The 21,074-nt window shown below is 39.2% G+C and overlaps 1 protein-coding gene across 3 annotated transcripts in view; it reads left to right on the forward strand.

Moving 5' to 3' along the window:
* LOC106898814 (cohesin subunit SA-2-like) overlaps positions 1 to 21,074 on the forward strand; it is a 66,508-nt gene that overhangs the window by 15,451 nt on the left and 29,983 nt on the right. For all 3 annotated transcript variants that reach the window (XR_001413980.1, XM_014960290.1, XM_014960289.1), the window contains 5 exons: positions 2,146 to 2,219; positions 2,671 to 2,794; positions 7,854 to 7,952; positions 9,998 to 10,077; positions 19,312 to 19,419. Coding sequence is in view for 2 of the 3 variants with exons in the window: in XM_014960290.1 (XP_014815776.1) it covers positions 2,146 to 2,219; positions 2,671 to 2,794; positions 7,854 to 7,952; positions 9,998 to 10,077; positions 19,312 to 19,419 (485 nt within the window). In the remaining variant the exon portion in view is untranslated. The remainder of the gene's footprint in view (positions 1 to 2,145; positions 2,220 to 2,670; positions 2,795 to 7,853; positions 7,953 to 9,997; positions 10,078 to 19,311; positions 19,420 to 21,074) is intronic.

Consider the following 21,074-nt stretch of genomic DNA (forward strand, 5'->3'; position numbering starts at 1 on the left):
TTGGGTTACCGCAGTTCTTTGAGGTTTATATTTTTACCAAATGCGTGGTGCAGACTGGGCATGACTGGCTAGATTAAGAGGTAGAAAAACGATTAAGATAATAACTGGCCTATGTATTGTTAACTTGTGATGTCTGTCCTACTAATTACTTCTCTAAATTGGCATCATTAGCTCTTGATCTGTACTTAAATATGGATTCACACACATATGCAATTGCATTAGTAGCTCTGGTGTTGTGGGAGTGCAGTTTGGCATATGCTCATACAAATTATAAGCCAAAATGTTAGTTCTTGAACTGAATTTCAATGAATGAAAGAGGACACGGGATAGCTGTCATCTCTGTGTAGTGCATTGTAAAAAGGGTCATAACTTTAGGTATGACCTGTATGTTTCTTGCTCCTTAGTTTCTGTCATTTCCTCCCTGCTCAGCCAGATGGCTCCATATTGACTCCCCGAGACAGGCCTATAACTATAAGAAATATAAAGAAATTATAAGAGTTAAAAGAAACTATAAGAAAGATAAAAGAATTCTGGCTTGAGAAGAGGCCAGAATTCTTCTGGCAGAACACTTCTGCCAGAAGAAGAACACTTCTGGCAGAAGTGACTTGATGTATGAACATCAAGCATAGTTCCTTCTCTCCTGACCTTAGAATCAGTTACTGGATGCCCATGGACTTCTCTGATATCTCTGTACTTAAATATGGATTCACACACATATGCAATTGCATTAGTAGCTCTGGTGTTGTGGGAGTGCAGTTTGGCATATGCTCATACAAATTATAAGCCAAAATGTTAGTTCTTGAACTGAATTTCAATGAATGAAAGAGGACACGGGATAGCTGTCATCTCTGTGTAGTGCATTGTAAAAAGGGTCATAACTTTAGGTACTGGTGCAGGCTGGGCATGACTGGCTATATTAAGAGGTACAAAAATGATTAAGATAATAACTGGCCTATGTATTGTTAACTTGTGATGTCTGTCCTACTAATTACTTCTCTAAATTGGCATCATTAGCTCTTGATTTGTACTTAAATATGGATTCACACACGTGCTATTGCATTAGTAGCTCTGGTGTTGTGGGAGTGCAGTTTGGCATATGCTCATACAAATTATAAGCCAAAATGTTAGTTCTTGAACTGAATTTCAATGAATGAAAAAGGACACGGGATAGCTGTCATCTCTGTGTAGTGCATTGTAAAAATGGTCATAACTTTAGGTATGACCTGTATGTTTCTTGCTCCTTAGTTTCTGTCATTTCCTCCCTGCGCAGCCAGACGGCTCCATATTGACTCCCTGAGACAGGCCTATAACTATAAGAAATAATTCTGGTTTGAGGGCAGAAGTGACTTGGTGTATGAACATCAAGCATAGTTCCTTCTCTCCTGACCTTAGAATCAGTTACTGGATGCCCATGGACTTCTCTGATATCTATATCAGATACACCCTTTTTTGTCTGAAGAAGTGTTTGGAGAGAGACAGGGGTTTTTAGTATCATCATAAGTCTGATTTTTTGGAGAAACAAACCCTTTTTTGTCTGAAGAAGTGTTTGGATGAGACAGGGGGTTTTAGTATCATCATAAGTCTGATTTTTTGGGAAAAACAGGAAATGTGTATGTTGGGGGTAGGGAGAAAACAAACTTGTCACTCTTCCTGATGCTGTTGACGAGAGACTGCTTTTATTAAGTGGCTTAGAAACCTCCAGAAGTTCCAAACTGGATTTTCAGAGCTTGGTTAAAATACATGCTTATTGTGGAATAGGTGCATTTTGAAAATTTCCTTGTCTGCCTTTCTTCCATCTCTGTTTAAGTGCATGAAAAGAGAATTTGGACCTATATGTGACGATTACTTAATAGTTGTGCTGTTTCTTTCTGTGTATTGAGAGATTAAGACTGGCTATATCAAACCTATTATGTGCTGTACCCAGTTATCCAGGCTAGTAGTTGGTATCTGATAAATCTTTCATCAGGACGTAGCTACAAAAAGGCCAGTTGCTAGTGTAGATACAGAGCACTTGTTTTGTGTTGGTACCGTGTATAAACGCTGGCGATTTGCATGACAGTAGTATTTTAAGTGTACTGATGCAAATTTTTCATGTGTAGTGAACTGTGGGACCAATATTAACATTCAGTTCTCTTTGCATTTCAGTATGAGCATAAGCTTCTGGAGATACAGAACATGATGAATGCTATTTTCAAAGGGACGTTTCTAAACCGTTACCGGTAAGAATAAAAATAAAACTGTGATGTGTAACTGCATTCCCAAGAAACTCTTGCTCAGATTGTCCCGATACTAGAATAAAGTTAAACATCCTAGAGGCACTGATGGTGTCAGGGAAAGGGTAGCAGTTAAATTATGTTAAAGAATTTGGGCTTAGGAGAGAATCTCTCATAAGTATATGTTTGTTAAATTCATCCTGCAGGCTACAGAGCAGTGCATTTGTGATCGAGAAGATATCCAGAATTACAAAACAATTATTGCATGAAACATTTGTGCCTAAAAGCGGCTTAATTGCTGATTTGAAGACTTGAGAATATTAATATGAAGAAATTTGTAATATTTTGGATTATACACGCTTCTGCAATCCCAGAAAATAGAAATATTGTAAATAACATAATCAATATATATTAGGCATTTAAAATGTATTAATATTACAATCTTATAATTTCACAGTGATGTGATCCCTGAGATCCGAGCAACTTGCATTGAAGAAATTTGCAGCTGGATTAAAACATACCCAGATGCTTTTTTAAATGATAGCTACTTAAAATACATTGGGTGGATGCTGTATGATAAGGTAAAGTTTTAATTTTTTTTACTGGGGGCAGTAGATGGGATTTTTAAATTATTTTTTTTAAGAATCCTAATGTTTAAATTATCGATATTAGATATTTAAGATTGTGGTGGTACAAAAAAGAATTTACTATCTTCCCCATTTCAGGTTTTGTTTCTAAAGCAACTGTAGCACTAAATAACAGAACATTTTTTCCAGTTCTGTAGCAGTGTGTGTCCCTGTGTGTGCAGTTATTTTTATATGTTACTGAATTGGGAGCTATTATTGAATTGTAAAATGGCCTGTATCCTTTGAGCCCATGCAGTGTTAAGTGTTGACTAAAATTCTGCTTTTAGGTTTGATGGCTACATTTAAAATTTTGGTTTTTTTATAAAAAAGAACACATTACCTATAGTAAAATAGTCTTCAATGTTGCATTTCTCATTTGGAAGTACATGGACATAGAAAATATTTCCAAAAAGACCAGTCATGTCCCAAAGGGTTTTCTTCTTTTCCTTATAGTAAGTTTGGTTTTTATTTTAGTAAAGGCCCATTTAAAAAATAAAAAAACTCCCACCAAAACAACAACAACAACAAAAAAACAACCAAAAGAAAACGGTAACTCAAAAATATGCTTTTTCTTGTGCTTCTAAAATGCATGAGAGATTTTAGGACGATAGGAATATTTATCATGAATGGCTAATTACTGAATTTGGGACACTGTACTTCTGCAGGCCACCTTTTAAAATGTATATAGCTGCTGTATAAATTCTGAAACGTCCTCCGTTTTGTGTCAGCTTAAGGTAATGTTTGCGTTCTGTGGATAAAATTGTAGTTTACCACAAATCCAGGAGGGGGAGCACCAAGCCTCTTACTTCCCCGTGTTGTGCCACGATAGGAAAGGCGGTAGATTTTCAGAACAACACATCTATCAGGAACTGTCGTCTTTTCCCGCATAAATTTTATCTAGTCAGAATATCTCTTTATATGTTCAGCTGGGAGAATTCTCAAAAGAAAGAGTCATTTTTTGAAGATGGTGTGTCTTCATTCCCAGTGCTGTACAGTGAAAATTAACAGCTGGTGTCTCTGATTAATGCACGTAGCTCATCCAGTGTCATTTATTGGAAACTGGAAAAGGTTGTTTTTCTAAAGCGTATTATCTGGAAGCAACGCAGATGCAAGCGGAGTGACATAAAGCGAGAAGTCTTCCGTATTCCACACTTGGCCAAGAGCTGGTAGCGTGCCACTACTGGTGGTTGCAGTCCCTGCTGTGCTTTGTGATTTGCAGCCTCTGTTAAATTGTTTGATTCCAAAATGAGAGCAGGGCATTTTTGGCAGCAACAAGGGCAGCAGTGCTTTTATATACATCTGAATGTTATTTCCCACTCCTCTTCCTTAATAAGCATTTCCATCCCATCTTGTTGGGGGTAGGCGGCAAGAAACTGATATCTCCCAGAGCCAATTTTCTTTTAGAATATATCATAGAGAAGTTTGCCAAATAATTTAGGCCCCAGAGTGGAACAACCACAGAAGTATATTAATGGTGGGGGAAAACCTGGCCAGGATCATCTATGGTGCTATAAACGGAGATTAAGTTCAGTCATTTGGGAAGCTTTAAAGTGGAGCGGGGAGGGGGAAGTAACTATAAAATTAACATTTTGCCTTCAAAGTCTTTTATCTGAATATAATCATTCTTTCTTCCCCATGAGATACCATTTTGCCATTATACTCTGATATGAAGCATTGTATTTTTATGTGAAAGGTTATTTCCTGGGTGCAAGAAGATGCTCTACCTTCAGTGGTAAGACGCTCAAAACTGTGTATGAGGATCTCTCTCTGGCCCAGTAAGAATTGTGGAACAGTGCTATAAGGACACTTTTTGGAGTGGTTTATGCTAGAAATAATTTAACCTTAATAATTTAAGACTGAGTAAGAGTTGATACTAAATCTGACAGCTGTGTGCAGTTGAACAATGTTATATGGTAAGCCCAGTCGCCCATCAGTGCGTTTGTGAAACCCAGGCACCTAATTCATGCTGAAGAAGAAGCAGCACCTAATTCATGCTGAAGAAGAAGCACCAAACTCATGCTGAAGAACTGATGTTCTTCCACGGGAATATATAGCTGCTAAATTAGCATCCAGATCCAATCAAACCAGTGTTGATCTGAGCAGTAGGTGTTGAGGGAACGTGCTGTGTAAAACGTTCAGAGTTAAAGTCCAGAATAATCAAGACAATGAAGAATAAGGATGGGGAAAGTGGAAGGCAGAACTGGCAGACAGGAAGGCAAAGACAATGGAGATGCACACTTGGCACCTCCTACCACATTAGACTAGCTTCTAGTCTAATGGAACTTCAGGACAAGTTGTTGAAGTTTTCTCATCAGACTACGAAAAACACCTGAAGAAATCCTGAAATGAACTTCTGTGTCCTGACTACATGATCCTCTTGGCAAATTTCAGGAAATTGAAAGGGTTTTTAGTTTTGCCTCCCATTCAACATGGCTATAAAAACTGATCCCATGGTTATGGCTACTTCTGAAATACTTCTTTCTTCAAATGGTCATATTAACGTAGTGGTTTTCTGCTCTGTCCATATGACTGATTTTTATTTGTGTATTTATTTTGAAGGGGAAGGTGGTTTTTTAAATTGTTTTACCTTAACAAGGCAGGTAAGCTGGTTTGTCTTTATTATTCAGGAGTAATCCAGGAGTAGACCTAGCTTCCCCAATTTATTATTTGGGGAATGTTGAGGAGAAAAACCATGGCCCAAGGACCCTGTCAAATCACCCAGGTCCCAGCCTGTATTTGTAAGACTTATTGAACGGCTCCACCTCTATGATAGTTGTGAGACTGAAATCTCATAACCGAATGGGTCTGAGCCGTGCTGGAACCCATGCAGAGCTCTCTGAGGTCACAAGAGCTGCCCACTGTCTTACTGATGTTTTCTGACAGTCTGTTTGCAGGTCAGGGTCGAAATATACTATGATACAGCTGAGGGACAGCGTGTGTTCAGAGCATCCTGAAAATGTGCTTCCATAATTCCCCTTCGCTCTGTCACAGCTTTGAAAGACCAAAGAGGCAGGTATTTCCTCAAGATTAGAATGGTAGCCCTGGCGAGGGGAGTAGATGGCTGAGGGTTTGTACTTGCCTACGTTGCTGTTGAAAGGAGCTGAATGTAAGCAGTGAGATGGTTTTAGAAGGATGTGAAGTAGTTTCGAATGATCAAGAAGCTATGAGGAGTGATGAATCTAGAAAAGGTGAGGTAGTTGAGAAGGAGAAAATGCAGCTGAAAACATAGGAAAATGCCAGAACTAGTCACAGTAGAAGTAGTTATTTGTTTATAGTTACTAGGGTTAATCTTCTCAACACTTAAAAGAAACATATACGTATAAGGTTATGACTGAGAGCTTTCGGGTGGGAACAGGATACCTTAGAAGGCAGGTGGTGTAGTTTAATGTATTAAACTTTTTATCTTCAGACCTATGCTTGAATCATGCCACCTGACTGACAAATGCAAATGACATTGCTAGGTGCATATAGCCAAGGGCTGTATGACGATTCAACAAACCATCACAAACTCTTTTCCTTTTTTTTAACTTTTCCCCAAGCACAAATGCATTCCCTGTTCACAAGCAAAACCTTGTGACGAAATGCTGAGGGCAGCTGAAGCCAAGCTTGATGGACATTGTCTGAGTTGAGTTTGTGCCAACATGCAGTGATGGGTACCAATCTGGGACTGTTTGTGGGTTCTGTGCTGTGGAGCCCTTGTGGCTGTAGGAAGCAGCAAGTGGGGGCAGCAGTCTCTTTCTCAGACAAGGCCTTTAATTTTAAAGTACAATATAGCAAAAGTACTGCTGGTGTGTCATGGACAGATTGGAGAGCAGCACTTGTTACCTATTGATCTTTCATTTTACATTTCTAGCAAAAAGCTGTCTTATGCAAAACTGTTGGTCAAAGCCTGCTACTAGGAATCATCCTTTGCTTTCCATTGAAGCAGCTGAACAGGAACTGGTAGTAACGGATAGCCTGTGTGTAGGTGGTCTCCTTTCTTGGGTTTCCTTGATTATTCTTAATGCTATTGTTAGCAAGAGGAATTAAGGAAGAAATATGAAGACTGACTCAGAGCCTGCAGTTAATTTAAGTGACTCTGCTGGTATCCTTAGTATTATAAGTTTACAGAAAATAATGATTTTTTCGATGTTAGATCCTCAAAATGACTTTTGCAATGACATTTAAAACTTTGTAATTTGAAAGCTTTACCTATATGCATAAGATAATTTAAAAGCTGGATAAGGAAGAGTCCTCTTTTTGAGACACCTGTGAAGCTGCAGTACTAATAGTATGAAATAACACCTTGCAGGGATAAATAACTTTTTCATAAGTTAACTAATTAGGCCAAATTCAAAGCAATCCTTCTTGAAGAGTGCTTAAAATATAGTGCTCTAGTGTAAAACAGAAATAGGGAGAAGGTGTAACATTGGACTCTGTGAGAACCCACAATGCTAAGCTAGTGCATTTCCGAGATGTACCTCTTCCTCTGGGAATTTTCACTGGACCAGAATTTCTTGGAATCCTTGTTGGTGTTTTAATGATTGTCAAATGTTGAAAGGAAGCAAACAATCTCACGTATGGAGGAGTGCTGATTGCAGTAAGTAGGTCATCCATAGTTTTGTCTTTGTATCCCTTTAACAGGTAAATAGTGCAATTCCTGCATTGGTTGCATTCCGTTGCTTTTATTAACTGTAGGGTCTGTGAGAGTTTCTTTGTCTCAGAAAGCCTTGCACAACCTTTGATGTCACCTTTAAGTTTGACTCACTGCAGGCTTCCTCTGTGTGTGTGTGTGTGTGTGAGAGAGAGAGAGACATGCGCGTGTGTGCACACAAACAAAATGGTACTGATACATGCATGTGTGTGCACACAAACAAAATGGTACTGATATCACTAATAAAGAAGATGAGTCACTATTTGGGTAGAGTGCTGTAGACACCCACAAAGAACTCTTATTTACATAATATAAATGTCAATGGTGAATAACATCAAAGATACATGTTTTTTACTGTTGCCTGATTTCTTTGTCTTGTAGCAAGCTGAAGTGCGGTTGAAGTGTCTTCTGGGACTGCAGGGAATTTATAGCAGAAAAGAACTTGTTTCCAGAATGGATCTCTTTACTAGCAGATTCAAGGTAAATAGACTACTGTTTGCTATTTGTTAAGTCTGGGCTGGGTGTATACGTGGAGTCTGATGTTTTGATCAGAGCTGATCTCCCCACTCTCTTGACTGATGTGAGCTTAGAGTACTGCAGAAACAGCCCTCTTGACTGAGTGGATGAGGGAGTTTTGCAGAGATACATCCCTCTGTTCCCATGGAATTTTCTGTTCCACTTTTAGTTCATGCACAAAACAGTGTTAGCATGCAGTGTGGTCAGTTACCTCCACCAGTCATCCAGAATGGCCCAGATTCCTTCACAGGATCTTTGGCACATGACAAAGGACTTCATACTCTGAAGGTCCCTTTTTTATTTTTGCTGCTCCTGATAAAGGGTTAACCTTGTAGGTACTGGATTGGCTGACCATGTATCACACTGATGTGGGAATGGCTCTCTATTGATTCACCACGTCAGTATGAATCTTGAAGAAGGTTCTCTTATCTCCTTCCTGAACAAGTCAAATGATGTGCTGTAATTTTGGGAGCTTGTTCTGTGACTGCACTGACCCTGTGCGCTGCCTTTATCATATTCCAACATCCTGACTCAATTAAGAAGTAAGCCCTTTACTTTTGTAATCCTGCCCTTGGTAATTATTTCATCAGCTACTCTTATCCCATTGGGGCTGGGCCTTTTTAGTATTTGAATAAGAAAGTTCAAAGTGCTGTGATTGACATCTTAGTCCCTATGAAAGCCTGCATGTCGTGGTAATCCATGTTCTTTTTGCAACAGGTGCAGGGCTTACCTATATGTCAAAGCAGTTGCTAATAGTAAAAATACCTATAGCACATCCTCAAAGAACAAGAAATAGATGAATATTGGTATCTTAAAAATAAGTAATTCAGATTTAAACTTGGTTATCTAAGATTAACCTGTTTTAAACAGCTTTGTGGTAGTCTTTTATCTTTCTGATTAAAGGAAGGTTGCTGTAAGCTGCATAAACAACTGCAGGATTGGTATTCACAGACTGATGAAACAGCTCCAGTCTGTTTGTACCTCTGTGTGGAGGATGCTATATAAATGGATTATTGCAAACTCCATCCCTCAATCAAAAAACCCAACCCAAATACAACAACTCCTTCCCCTCTAAAAAAAGAGAAACCTAAACAGCTACGCATAACATAAACAGACTGACCAGGAGCCTTTCAAAGTTTAAGTCATGCTTTTTCAGTGATGGGAAATATAATCATATAGCCATCAATCCATTTCCCACAAGTGGGGGTTTTGCATGCTCCCTCTGTTACCCTTGAGTGTTCAAACCCAGGATTCATGGAATTCCACACATCGCAGCTGGGTTGTGAGAAAAAGGAAGGTGCAAAGCAAAATGAAACTAGAGATTTAGAAATGATATGTTAAGTAAGAAAGCTGTTTGTCCCCAAACAAGCAAGTCTAAAGGCTTAATGTGCCTTAAAGATGTAGACTGCAGTGAGGAGTGTAAGTTTTTGGGTACATGGGATGGGAAGATTCCCACTGTTTGAGGTATTTGCATGTGTACCAAGTTACAATAGTGTTAATTCTGGAGGTTGGGATTATTACTACTATTCCATGAAGTACCTTTATGACTCAAGTCCAAATTGTCTTTCCAGCAAGGCATTGGCTTCTGGAATGTGTAGGTACACGCATTTTATTGTTGATGGGAGAAACTGATTATATAATGCTTGTAATTTGAGGCTTACCTTCATTTAACATACTGAAGTGCCAGTAGTAACATCTTAGAAACAAGATGTCAGTCACTTCTAATTTGTAGACTGTAGTTGATTTCTTGTGAACGCATACATTACATCTATAAAAATATCATATTACTGCATGATTAATTCAGTCAAAAAATTAACATGCTGTTAATTTTCAGGGGCTGGGGAACTACTTGGTAGTAATCAAGTTGCCTTACGTCTCTTAGGAAATAGCTACTGAAATAAAAATAAATCTCTGCTCCACTAGTGTTGAAGATCTAGCTGTAGCAAAAATATGTGTTTACTGAGAACAAACCATGTCACATCTTTTTATTGTCATTTTACATCCATTAGGATCGAATTGTGTCCATGCCTCTGGACAAGGACCATGAAGTAGCAGTTCAAGCCATGAAACTCTTGATGCTTATGTCACAGTAAATAATTTCTTTTTTAATTTACTGTATTGTTTTAATGGCAACAAGATTCAGATACAATCCTGATGATTCTTCCTGTGCTCAGTTACATGCTGGGAAATAATTGCTCCTAGCAGGATGTGAGTTACAGTTAAAGCTGCTCAAGACATGGCATTTTTTTTCTGTGGGAAACGCCAATGTTAAGTAAACCCTTGTGCTGAGATCCAGTATGAAAACTACATTTTTATATCTTTATACTTCCCTCTGAAAGGAAATTCCACAGCGTTTTCATTTTGGCTTTTCTCACATAAAGCATCTGCCTGTCTCGGCAGAAGTCCCCACCAAGGAATCTCCTGTCCCAGAGTTGCCAGGTCTTGACCAGAAGCTCAGGGAACTCTGCCATCTTCCCTGTCTCCCCACCTGATGCAGGAAGCCTTGAGCTTTGAGGTTGTTGCTGGAATTTGGACTTCCAGATTCTTGGCTCCATGGCAGAGAACCCGGGAGCTATTGAGCCCACAGCAGACTGACTGACAGGAAATGAGCAAGTGTATGATATTTTGCTTTTGCTGAAGTGGAAAACTAATAGGAGAGTTGTTTTGTTGGGAAATTACCCACCAGCCATAGATTTGGTAGGATAACGGCAAGCTGGAGGTGTGGGGAATAAACCAGACTAATGTTACACAAGTATATGAAACCTATTCTGATACATCCTTGAGCACCATGCTTATTTTAGAAATAGCTTCATTTGCAAAATATGTGAGGAATAAATTCTCTGTCCCCCTTTCTCAATGCAAAATAAGAACAAAAAACTCACTGAATTTCATTGTTAATACAGTTGAGATGTTAGGACTCAGTAAGTGTCACTTCTGTCTCGGGGTGCAAGTTGAATTCTGCTGATGCAGATGCTTCCCTCCATGTACAGCGTGGTGTGTTGTCCAATAGCCTTATGGGATTTGCTTTTCTGTTTAAGCCAGAAGTATTGATCATTGCTAGATGAATAGGTGGACCTTAATGGACCAAATAATAAGGTAGTGTAGGTATTTACATTAAATTTCAAGTACGTTTGTATGTTGAATTGCTCCTTTATAGTCTAGACTCATTCCAGTCTCGTTTCATGCCCATTGATTTGAGCGGCGTTTCCCGAAGCCCACTTCAACGTGTGCATGGGAACAGCATATGATGCTGCAAAGCACAGCATGCTTTTCTGAAGGGGCTGCCATTGTCTGGGCTTCCCTACCAGTAGCGAGGGTTGTATTGGTTTGGTGTTTACAACATCCATTTCTGCGTCCCTGGGTGTTCTCTCTCTTGGCGTGTAGCTATTGAACCAAAGCACAATGCTGTGCCTGTGTCTCTGTGCTAGGAGGAGCAGCGCACCATTGTTGAAGTACAAAGATGCTGTGCACCAGTTATGGCTGCCCTTGTTCTGTGTCTGAGCTAACAAGTGCTCCACTGGCACCGCAGCTGTTTATCATCTCAGGCTTTATTATAAGGGATCGTGTTCTCATTAGCGCAAGCTGCAGCTATAAAAGTTTGATCAATGTTTCTTTTTCCCCTGAAGCAATTGTTCCCTAATTTTTCTTAAATACGATTTCCAGTGTGAATATATGCCTTCTAAAGTTTTCCAAATGACGTTTTTCCATCATAAAATGTAGTTTTCATACGAAAAATGAATACATTTTGAAATTGTTTTTAATTAGGCTGTGTGGAGGCCTAGCAAATACATGCTTCTCCTTCTTTTTGCTCATCTGTTGCGTAGCCATCCTCTTTTCTGCCCTTCTCATCCCCTAAGCCCCAGTTGCTCTGAGCCCTGCTGTTTTGGCTTTGTTATTGGAGTGATGAAAGTGGGAATTGGGGACTCAATAAGCAAATTCAGTGACAGCATTTCTCTTTGTTTTGTAGTACTCTTTCTCTAGGACTGACCAGTCTGTAAAACCTGCGTGAAGAGAATGCAGGCAACATAGGGAGTCACGTCTACTGACTTCTGAATAGGAGCCTGCATCAAGGTGCATTTCTAGCAGGGTTAAAGCTTATGCCTCAGTACCTACAATAGTGTCAGAAAGGACTCGCTGCTGCCATTGCAGAAGCAAAGAAGTTTCAGGGCCAGCCTCTCTCAAATAGGTGTGTCTCATAGCTCAAACCCAGTATCTGCATATTGAGCAATACTGCTGCTTGGTAGATACACGCAGTAAAGCATGAAACGGGGCTGGGGACAGCAACTGCCCTGCCTTTAAAGAATAAAAAATGACAGCTTGTATAAATGACTCTTCTATTTGTATACATTGATGTAATAAATTTTTTTTTTGCTGCTAGTGTCATCCTGCATTGGCTCATTTTTGGCTCATTTTGTGGATGGCTCACTTTTGTCATCTGCAAACTTGGCAACTGAATTCTAGTTGCTCAACTTGTATTTCTAGTGAGACCTGCAAGACTTTTCAAATGAAGTTTCCATTTTTAAAGCTACTGGCAAGAACCTCTTTCTCATGAACTCCCTATACTGATTTGGAATCATGGATTATTTTCTTAACAAATAATATAATCTTAACTGGTCAGGTATTGACCTCTAGAACATGTCTCTAATCTTGGAATAAATTTCTTGTTTCATGATGTGTTGGCCAGGAGTAACTTTTTTCCTCCAGTTAGTCTGTTGGGAACTCTGTGACTTTCTTGGGGAAAAATTACTGTATCAGTAACTTTCTTTTACTGGCTTCCATAATTGTCTTTTGGGTGAGCGGAGCAGCAAAACCTCATTGCCAGTTAATTATTTTTGTCATGTTTTACATTTGCAGTGGAGCTGCGCTCCATGTATGTTGGTAACAGCTTTGACCATCTCTTGACCATCACTGCATTCCAGTCCTGTGGATGCTGACTACTCTGCTGCTACTGGCCCATGAAATGGCTATGCTGGCCTTCACATTCTCTCTCTTCCTAGCTAGAGAGGCAGTGAAAACACTGATCTTTTCAATTTGCTTAGATGTGTTGCATTATTAAAAAAATATTCCAGTTCTGACTCAAAACCCTCTTGCTATGCATCTACCTGTTTTTTCATATCCGTATTTGTATTTTCATGTTGTCTGTCTCTGTGAGCAGAGATTTTTTTCTCCTTGTTTGTTGCATGTTTTCTCAATTGAATGCCAAGGTCTTTGGGCTAGTGGATTTCTATTTTTATACAGCATGAAGCAATCCTCAAACTGAAATGAGCCTATGAGGTTTAGCATAATAGAAATTATTAATGCTACTGAATTATGCATAATTGTTAGCATTAATGTTGCAAAGGATCTGAGAGGGAATAGAACTAGGAAGGAAATAGAGAGAAAACATGAGTGACAATGAGAGACTAAATAATCTTACTGAAAACGTTGCTCTTAAGGAGCCGAATTAGTTTAGTATGCCTACTGCCAGACAATTCTGTTCATTTTTGTGTGCTTAAATACCTGAAAGGGTAGAGGGATTTTGGAAAAGAGCAGGAAAAGTAATTAGGTAACTGTAGCAGATGAATGAGGAAAGGTTACAAGTGGTGCAGGTACAGGCATAAATCTACAAATAGCTTATATATGTAAATAGCAATGTAAAAAATTACTTTGTATTACCTTAATGTTAAACATAACTAGAAATTAAACTGAGTTTTAAACGTAGAACTTTCAAGTTTGAAATCTGGAAGAGCTGCTTTAGTGAGAACTGTGAGTATGTTGCACTCATTAAGGACTTCACATAAACAGTTTGAAAACTCCTTAACGGAGCTGATAATAATCTAATTCTCCAAAGTACCAGAGTGCTTTGACAATGGTCAGTAGAGTTAATCCAACTTAAAAGTCAAGCAACTGAGGCTTGTATGTTCCCAGTGTCACGAGTCAAGTAGAGGTACATGACCGTTGTGCTTAAAAACCTTGTCTCCCTTCTGATTCTCATCTAGTCTGGGAGGAATGTTTTAGTTTGGAGAGGGAGGGACTACACTGGAGGAGAAACTTGAAAACTGGATTTGGCAAAGGATGCCATGGCCAATAATACAAGTTACTGCTTCTAGTAGTGGATATAGATGTCCCATGACAAGTAATTCAGTGTCAACAGAGACCTGAACTCTGACATTTCGTGGTGTTATTTCATAGCTAAGCTGTGGACTTTGGAGGAGAAATGGACATTTGTTAGGCAAATGCACTGTATCTGGCAAGGTTATTCAGTCAAGCCATTGTGCAGAAAAACGGTTCACTTTATTGAAGGCTTAAATGCTATTATAAAAAGTGTTTTCATGTGATTTTAAAAAAAATAAGCTGGAAATGATCCACCTTTTGTCTTGACGAGTGGCTTTTAGGAAAAATAAAGAAATGTTATCTTGAAGTTGATAGAAGTAAGCGAACCAATAATTTGGTTCACTGCTTCATATGCTACTTCTATCAAAGTAAGGACTGCATGGTCCTGATTCCTTACATCAGTAACTTGGTTGCAGCAGATTAGGTGCTATCAAAAGGGAAGTGTGTGGAGCTCTTCACAGCTCCTCTGTGATTCTTCAGGTCCACTACATTCCTGTTCAGGTAGAGTTATGGTGCTGCTTTGTCAAGTCTATTTCAAACAAAGCAAAAGTGAATGACCAAAATGGAACAAAAGCCTGTGTTTTCTCCTCTGTCTTCTCCTCTTTTCCATCCTGTCAGGTTTATGCTTTCTTGGAAGTTACCTGCAGTAATTTTCTGATGTCATGGACCTTTATTCAATAACTTTGAGATCTATTCTGAAATCTCATCTTTTCTATCTGAAGGGTTAATAAGAAAAAATAATTGCATGTCTCCTAAGGTTATGTTTCTTAACCAAAACAGCATATCCTACAGCATTTGTCTAATGTGCATCTTGCATTCTGTCACAGCATAATCATAGAATCACAGTGTGTTGCAACATGCTAATCCTATTTTAAAGTGGGTGGGAAAGGACTCTTGTTATATTGTAGTGGCAACCATAGTATCATCTCTCTTTCTGATCAGCAAAGTGTCATCTTGAAATACCTGCAATGACAGCAGGGTAGAAAGAGGGAGATGAATCAGCTAATCTGTTGTTTTCTAATTAAAAATTTTATCTCAGCCATTAGAATACTTTCAAAGTTTGTTTTTTTTTTTTCTTTTTTGGTTGATAGTGCTCAGTGCACAAATTTGGGTGTTCAACAAATTAATTTTAAATGCAAAATTATCAGATTTTTTTTTTTAATTGAGATGCTATACCTTGGATTACCAATGTCTCCATAATGTTGTGCAAGATCTTTCTCTGCACAGTATTAAAACCAAAAATAATAAGGTGGCAATACTTCGAAAAATGCATCGGGTGTATTTTTATTTCACTGTCATGATATTGATGGTTATTGTTGGTATAAGCAATAGCACAGGCCAAGAGAGGTGGCTCCAGCAGTCGTGTCTCGAGTACAGTAAAATAGAACAAAAAAAGCAAAATACGAAATCTTTCAACTGGTGCCTTATGCAGAACAAAATGGGTCTGTGATCTCCCCCTAGAATATCCCAACTTCTTCATGACATGCTCACACTGAAGTGCAGAGAAAATGGGATGTCATGACATCGGTATGTGGAAGGCCGTGCCTGTTTATTTTTAGGCACCTAAACACTGGCAGGCACTTCAGGCTTAACCTTTATCTGTTGCTTGGTATTCTGAGAGCTGTAAATTTGCAGCAGTATTATTGCTGTATTTGAACTATTCTTTGAATGTTTGATGATAGGCTTATGTATGTAAAAAAGAAAGGCACCCCTTTACTGAGGTAGAATTAGCGGTAGCAGGTGTTGTCAAGTGCTACTCCTTCCAGGGGCAAGTAGAACCCCTAAGGACTCATTTGAGTGAGAATTATGAGTATAAATCTCATGGGCAGTAGTGGTTGAGCAGTATGTGAAAAGTAGTAGTGGTACATATAGGTCTTCCCTCCCATTCAAGAAATAATAATTTAAAAAAAAAAAAGTCAGGACTCAAGTGGGGTCATGAGTGTCTCTCAGCCTGTGCTGCAAAGAAAATGGGTTGTCTTCCCCTCCTTTGCTCCTGTGCTGTTAGGGAGTGCGTCATAAGTGGCCAGAGCTATTGCATCTGACCTGCTCTTGTCTTGAGGAGGGAGGAAATAACACTGCTGTTGATTAATGTTACTGGGGCAAATTCCTAGCCTCTTTGAAGACAAAGTTAAAAACAAGGAGGCTAGGATTTCGGAATCACGGAATGGCTCATGTTAGAAGGAACCTCTGGAGATCATCTGTTCCAATTCCCCTGCTCAAGCAGGGCCACCTGGAGCCTGTTGCCCAGAACTACATTGAGATGGCTTTTGAGTATCTCCAGTGATGGAGACTTCACAACTTCTCTTGGCAGCCTGTGACAGTGCTCTGTCACCTTCACAGTAAAAATGTGTTTTGTGATGTTCAGAAGAAACCTCCTGTGTTTCAATTTGTGCCTATTGCCTTTGGTTCTGTCACTGAGTAGAGCCTGGCTCCATCTTCTTTGCACCCTCCCTTCAGGTACTTACACACATTGGTAAGTTTCCTCCTGACCTTCTCTTCTCCAGGCTAAACAGTCCCAGCTCTCTCAGCCTTCCCTCATAGGAGAGATGCTCCATTCCCTTAATTATTTTGTGGCCCTTCATTGGCCCTTCAGTGTGTCCATGTTTCTTGTACTGGGGAGCCCAGCACTGGACTCGGCACTCCAGGTGTGGGCTCACCAGTGCTGAGTAGAGGGGAAGGATCACCTCCCTCAGCCTGCTGGCAACACTCCTCCTCATGCAGCCCAGGACACCATTTGCTTTCTTTGCTGCAAGGGCACATCAGTGGCTTATATTCAGCTTGGTGTCCAAGCCTAAGGAAAGGCAGTTTCAATTGTACTGGAGAGTCCTTAATTTCTACTCAAAGAGATGGCAGGCACGTTGCTGAGCTCTTTGAGCTACCTGAACAATTTAGGCAAGGATTTTTTTTTTTAAATAGAGACACATGGGTAATGTGTCTATATTCACTATTTCAATAAATATACTAGGAAGAGGAAGGCTGAAATATAAAAAATTAAAAAGTGTGTACATTTGACTGGCGTGACATGAAATTCCATTTAAGCATAAAAAAATATTTTTTTTTTACTGGGGGCATGGTTCAATGCTGGAACAGACTGCCAGAGAAATTGTGGAGTCTCTGACTTTGTAGCTATCCAAAACCTGATTGGGCACAACCCTCTGCAACCTGCTCTGGCTGATCCATCTCTGAGCAGGGGCTTAGATTAGATGATCTCCAGAGTCCATCCTCAGCTGTTCTGTGATTCTGTGTTGGCCCGCTCTAGATCATGGTATGATTGTATAGAAATGTCTTCTTTTCAAACTATTCACAATTTTTTGAAAATATATATAGAAAAAATGACAAGGGCAGCTTCACAGAAACTGGTGCTTTAAAAGAACTAAATAATGGATTGATGTTAAAAAGAATAAAAGAAACCTTGTCAGACTGGTAGTTTATTTCAGTAAAGTCTCCGTAGCCTTTTAATACATGTTAGGACTTGTTACGTCATGTATTTTTACTCCCATGAGTGCAATTTGTTGTCAGTCTTCATTTTACTCTCACTTGTAGAAGTTTAATAAATTTGATACTTCATCCATGGCTTCACAGGACACACCAACGCTTAGTCATGTACTCTTAACGCACCATGTTACCTCTTTCAATTTCTTACTGTTTAACCTCAATAAACACATTTTCACTCTGCTTCCCTAGTTCTGTAGATGGCTGAATATGAGTCACATAAATATTTTTCTTCATGCTGACTTCATGATATATATGCTCAGAGCGCTTTCTATATGGCTTATTACTGCAAGTACACGCTCAAGGGAATCGTATGTTAACAGAGGCCACCAAAACCTGCCCTAATGCCCTGGTTGAGGGCAAGCATTACCTTGTGAGATGCACCCGTCACTTTTGGAGACATACCATCAGCACTTCCATTTAGAGACCTTTTACTGTTCCAGTAACCATTGTAAACAAGCATGGAAAAATGTGAAAAATTCAAGTGATACATGAGTACATATATTGTAAAACTAAAATTCATGGGCTGTCAACTTCTATAAATGAGAGGCTATTGACTTTGAGAAGTGAGTGCTGTCTTCTCCCCCATCCTGATTTTAAATCCCAGACAGGGCTAAAAAATTTTTGCAATGGACACTCCAGTGATGCTCTCGCCTCATGTGAGCTCACCTTTTTTTTCAGTCAGGTTGGAGGATGTGTTGGAGCTTTGTGATCTGTGAGGATGCTGAAGGATGCGGTGGGTTTGGAGACAAATGGGCAAGTGCAGGAAGGGCTGCTAATTTTTGTAAGACATCACTCCCAGCAAATGAAGAGAATGAATCCTCAGTTTTAGAGAAGGTAGTGGATCATAGCTGTAGACAGTTTTAAAATGTTACTATCTGAGGATTGAGTGTAGTAATAAACAAAAAACCTTTCCCCTCACCTGGCTGTAGTAAGCGTAAGGATCTCATATGTTGCTCTTTTATTGCCTGAAGGAGCTTAGTCCAGTGACGTTGCTATGGCAGTAAGAAGCAGGCATTTTGAAACCATACTCCTTGCTTTGGGCTTCACTCTATGTTATCTCTTCAGTGGGTTTTCTAGCCTTAATGCTTCAGTTTCCTTTTTGTAAAAGGTTGATATTAATACTATTTCTACCTCTCATAGAGTGTTCGAGGCTTACTAGCTGGCATACACTATTCTCAAGATGTGTAGCTGAATGAAAAAATTGTGACTTTGAGTGTGTTTGTGCAGAAAGCCATAAGCATGCTATCAAGAATGAGTTTTGATTTCTTTTTATATGTGACTCTATAAGCTTGGTGTAAGTGAATATAGGTTTTAAAATACTGTAATAAATAATTTAAAAATAATTTTTACTGCAAAATGAAGGTGGCTTCTTTTTTATTAACTTATATGGTAAACATCTAAGCATAAAATAGAGGTATGATTTTCCTGTTTTATTACTATTACTCTTTTTTAACATGACCACTTATCAACCTTAATTATACTTTAAATTCATGTTCATGTCCATGCAGTGGGCCTGATTCATGGTTTGCACAGACCTCTGTTTCTCTATACAGTGAGTAAAAGAATGCAGCTAATTTTGTTTGATAGCATTTTTAGATATGCCCTACAAAAATGTAGCTGTGTAAACAAGTTGCATGGCTATGAGGAATCAGGTCTAGTAAAAGCTGGGCATAGCATTCATAATATACTTTGCAGATAAACCTGAACTATAACTTCCATTGTTATTTTTGCCTAGGAACTGTGAGGATGTGTTATCAGCTGAAGACTGTGAAATGTTATACCAGTTTGTTTATACCACGCACCGTCCGCTTGCAGTAGCAGCTGGGGAATTCCTTTATAAAAGGTATCTCTGCCTGCCTGCCTACTTCTTGTGTGTTCTCATTTGTTTCCAAATGAAGGTGGATTTATTTAAAAGGGACATTAAGCATTCATTTTTCTGCTGAAAGCGTGTACCGTGAGGATAGTAGATGTGATTTCTTCTGCTGAATCAGAAGAGAAATGCTGTCTGGGGGTAATCATTTGTTCCCCCGCACAGCCCTGGCACAACAGGAATGAAAAAAGTTGCAAGACTAACATAGAGAATATGAAACAGCTCCCTGATCCACAGATGCCATGCTATGTTGAGAGCATACCTCCTTTCTTTCTACTTTCTTTTCCTGTTGCTTTGCTTCTTACAAGCTAATTCATCACCTGGCATCTGCTGGATTTCCATAGCTTTGGTGATTAATCACAAAAATGGCCTCCTCTTCTCCCTTTGGAAGTTGCCTTATACATTGTAAAGGCTTTGAATAATGAGAGATGCAGCAGATTAAAAAGCCCTCCCAATTTTCTGTCAGCTTAATGAAGTACAGGGTTTATCTTCCCCAGGAGTAACTCTTATAAATGGGGTTCTTATAACAATGGTTGCATGAAGTGAATGGAGTTTGCGTGCTAAAAAGAGAAGAAATAAATATTCTGTCTCTACGGCTGAGAGAAATAATTTTGCCTTACAAAGAGGAATGAAAATAAAAATATTTTGGCAAGACTTTTGTGGGGAAAAATTCAGAAATAATGATTTGTGTTTCTCACATGTGCAGAATCTCCTCCTAGCTGTCTCTTCCTGTCTAGCTGAACTGCTGACATTCTGGGGTTTGTGGAGCCAAATCCAACAGAAAGATAAACGAAGATAAATTTCTGTTTTGACGAGTCTTCTATCACATCTGCTAGTCTTACTTAGTCTTTTGTGTTGGTCCTAATAATCTCATGTTGGTTGATGGTTGGGACCATCTTAAAGGTCCCTCCCAACCCAGACAATTCTATGATTCTATCATAAACTGGGTGTTTTTTCTCTCAGAACAGTGCTGCTTTTTGCCATTGAATTGATTGCCCTGATAACTTTACTTTTTCTACCCAGCCTCCCAGTGCAGTGTGGACATTTTGACCCTGTACACCTGATTCTTGTTCATCCAGTTCTTCTCTCTGGCACTTTTGCCAGTATAGAAACCTTCGCCCTAGTGTGATAGAGGTGCTAGTGACACCCTCCTTTCCCTCGTCATATCGATAAAAGTTAGTGTAAATACTTATGTTTTTTGCCCCCCCCCCTTCTTCTTAGTTTGCATGAAATCTCCTCAATGTTTGCATTTTTAACTTAGGTTACTTACTTAGGTGGCATTAATTATACCACCAGAAGCACTTTCCTAAAGTATAAGTTTTTATTGACATGGAGTAGTGTGGTCCTGCTCTTAAATCCCAGCCATTTGGGCCTTCCATTAATCTGTGGGGATGGCCTTCCTGTATTTATCTTGGGATTAGCTCTTTTGGTGAGCAGTACAGTCACACTCATTTTGGATAAAGAGGGAAATGAAAATTGAAGTGTCATATTGTGCTTCATTCTCCAGGCAGAAGAGAAAGAACAGTTTTTCCACTGTATTTGTGAAGTTGAGTAAATTGCTTCTTATAAATACAAGATACCATGCTTTCTTTAAGAAGCTTCAGTTCTAAGCTGTCCCATGATGTGAC

The sequence above is a fragment of the Calidris pugnax genome, unplaced genomic scaffold, assembly GCF_001431845.1.
Source record: "Calidris pugnax isolate Ruff unplaced genomic scaffold, ASM143184v1 scaffold188, whole genome shotgun sequence".
Classification (NCBI taxonomy): domain Eukaryota; kingdom Metazoa; phylum Chordata; class Aves; order Charadriiformes; family Scolopacidae; genus Calidris; species Calidris pugnax.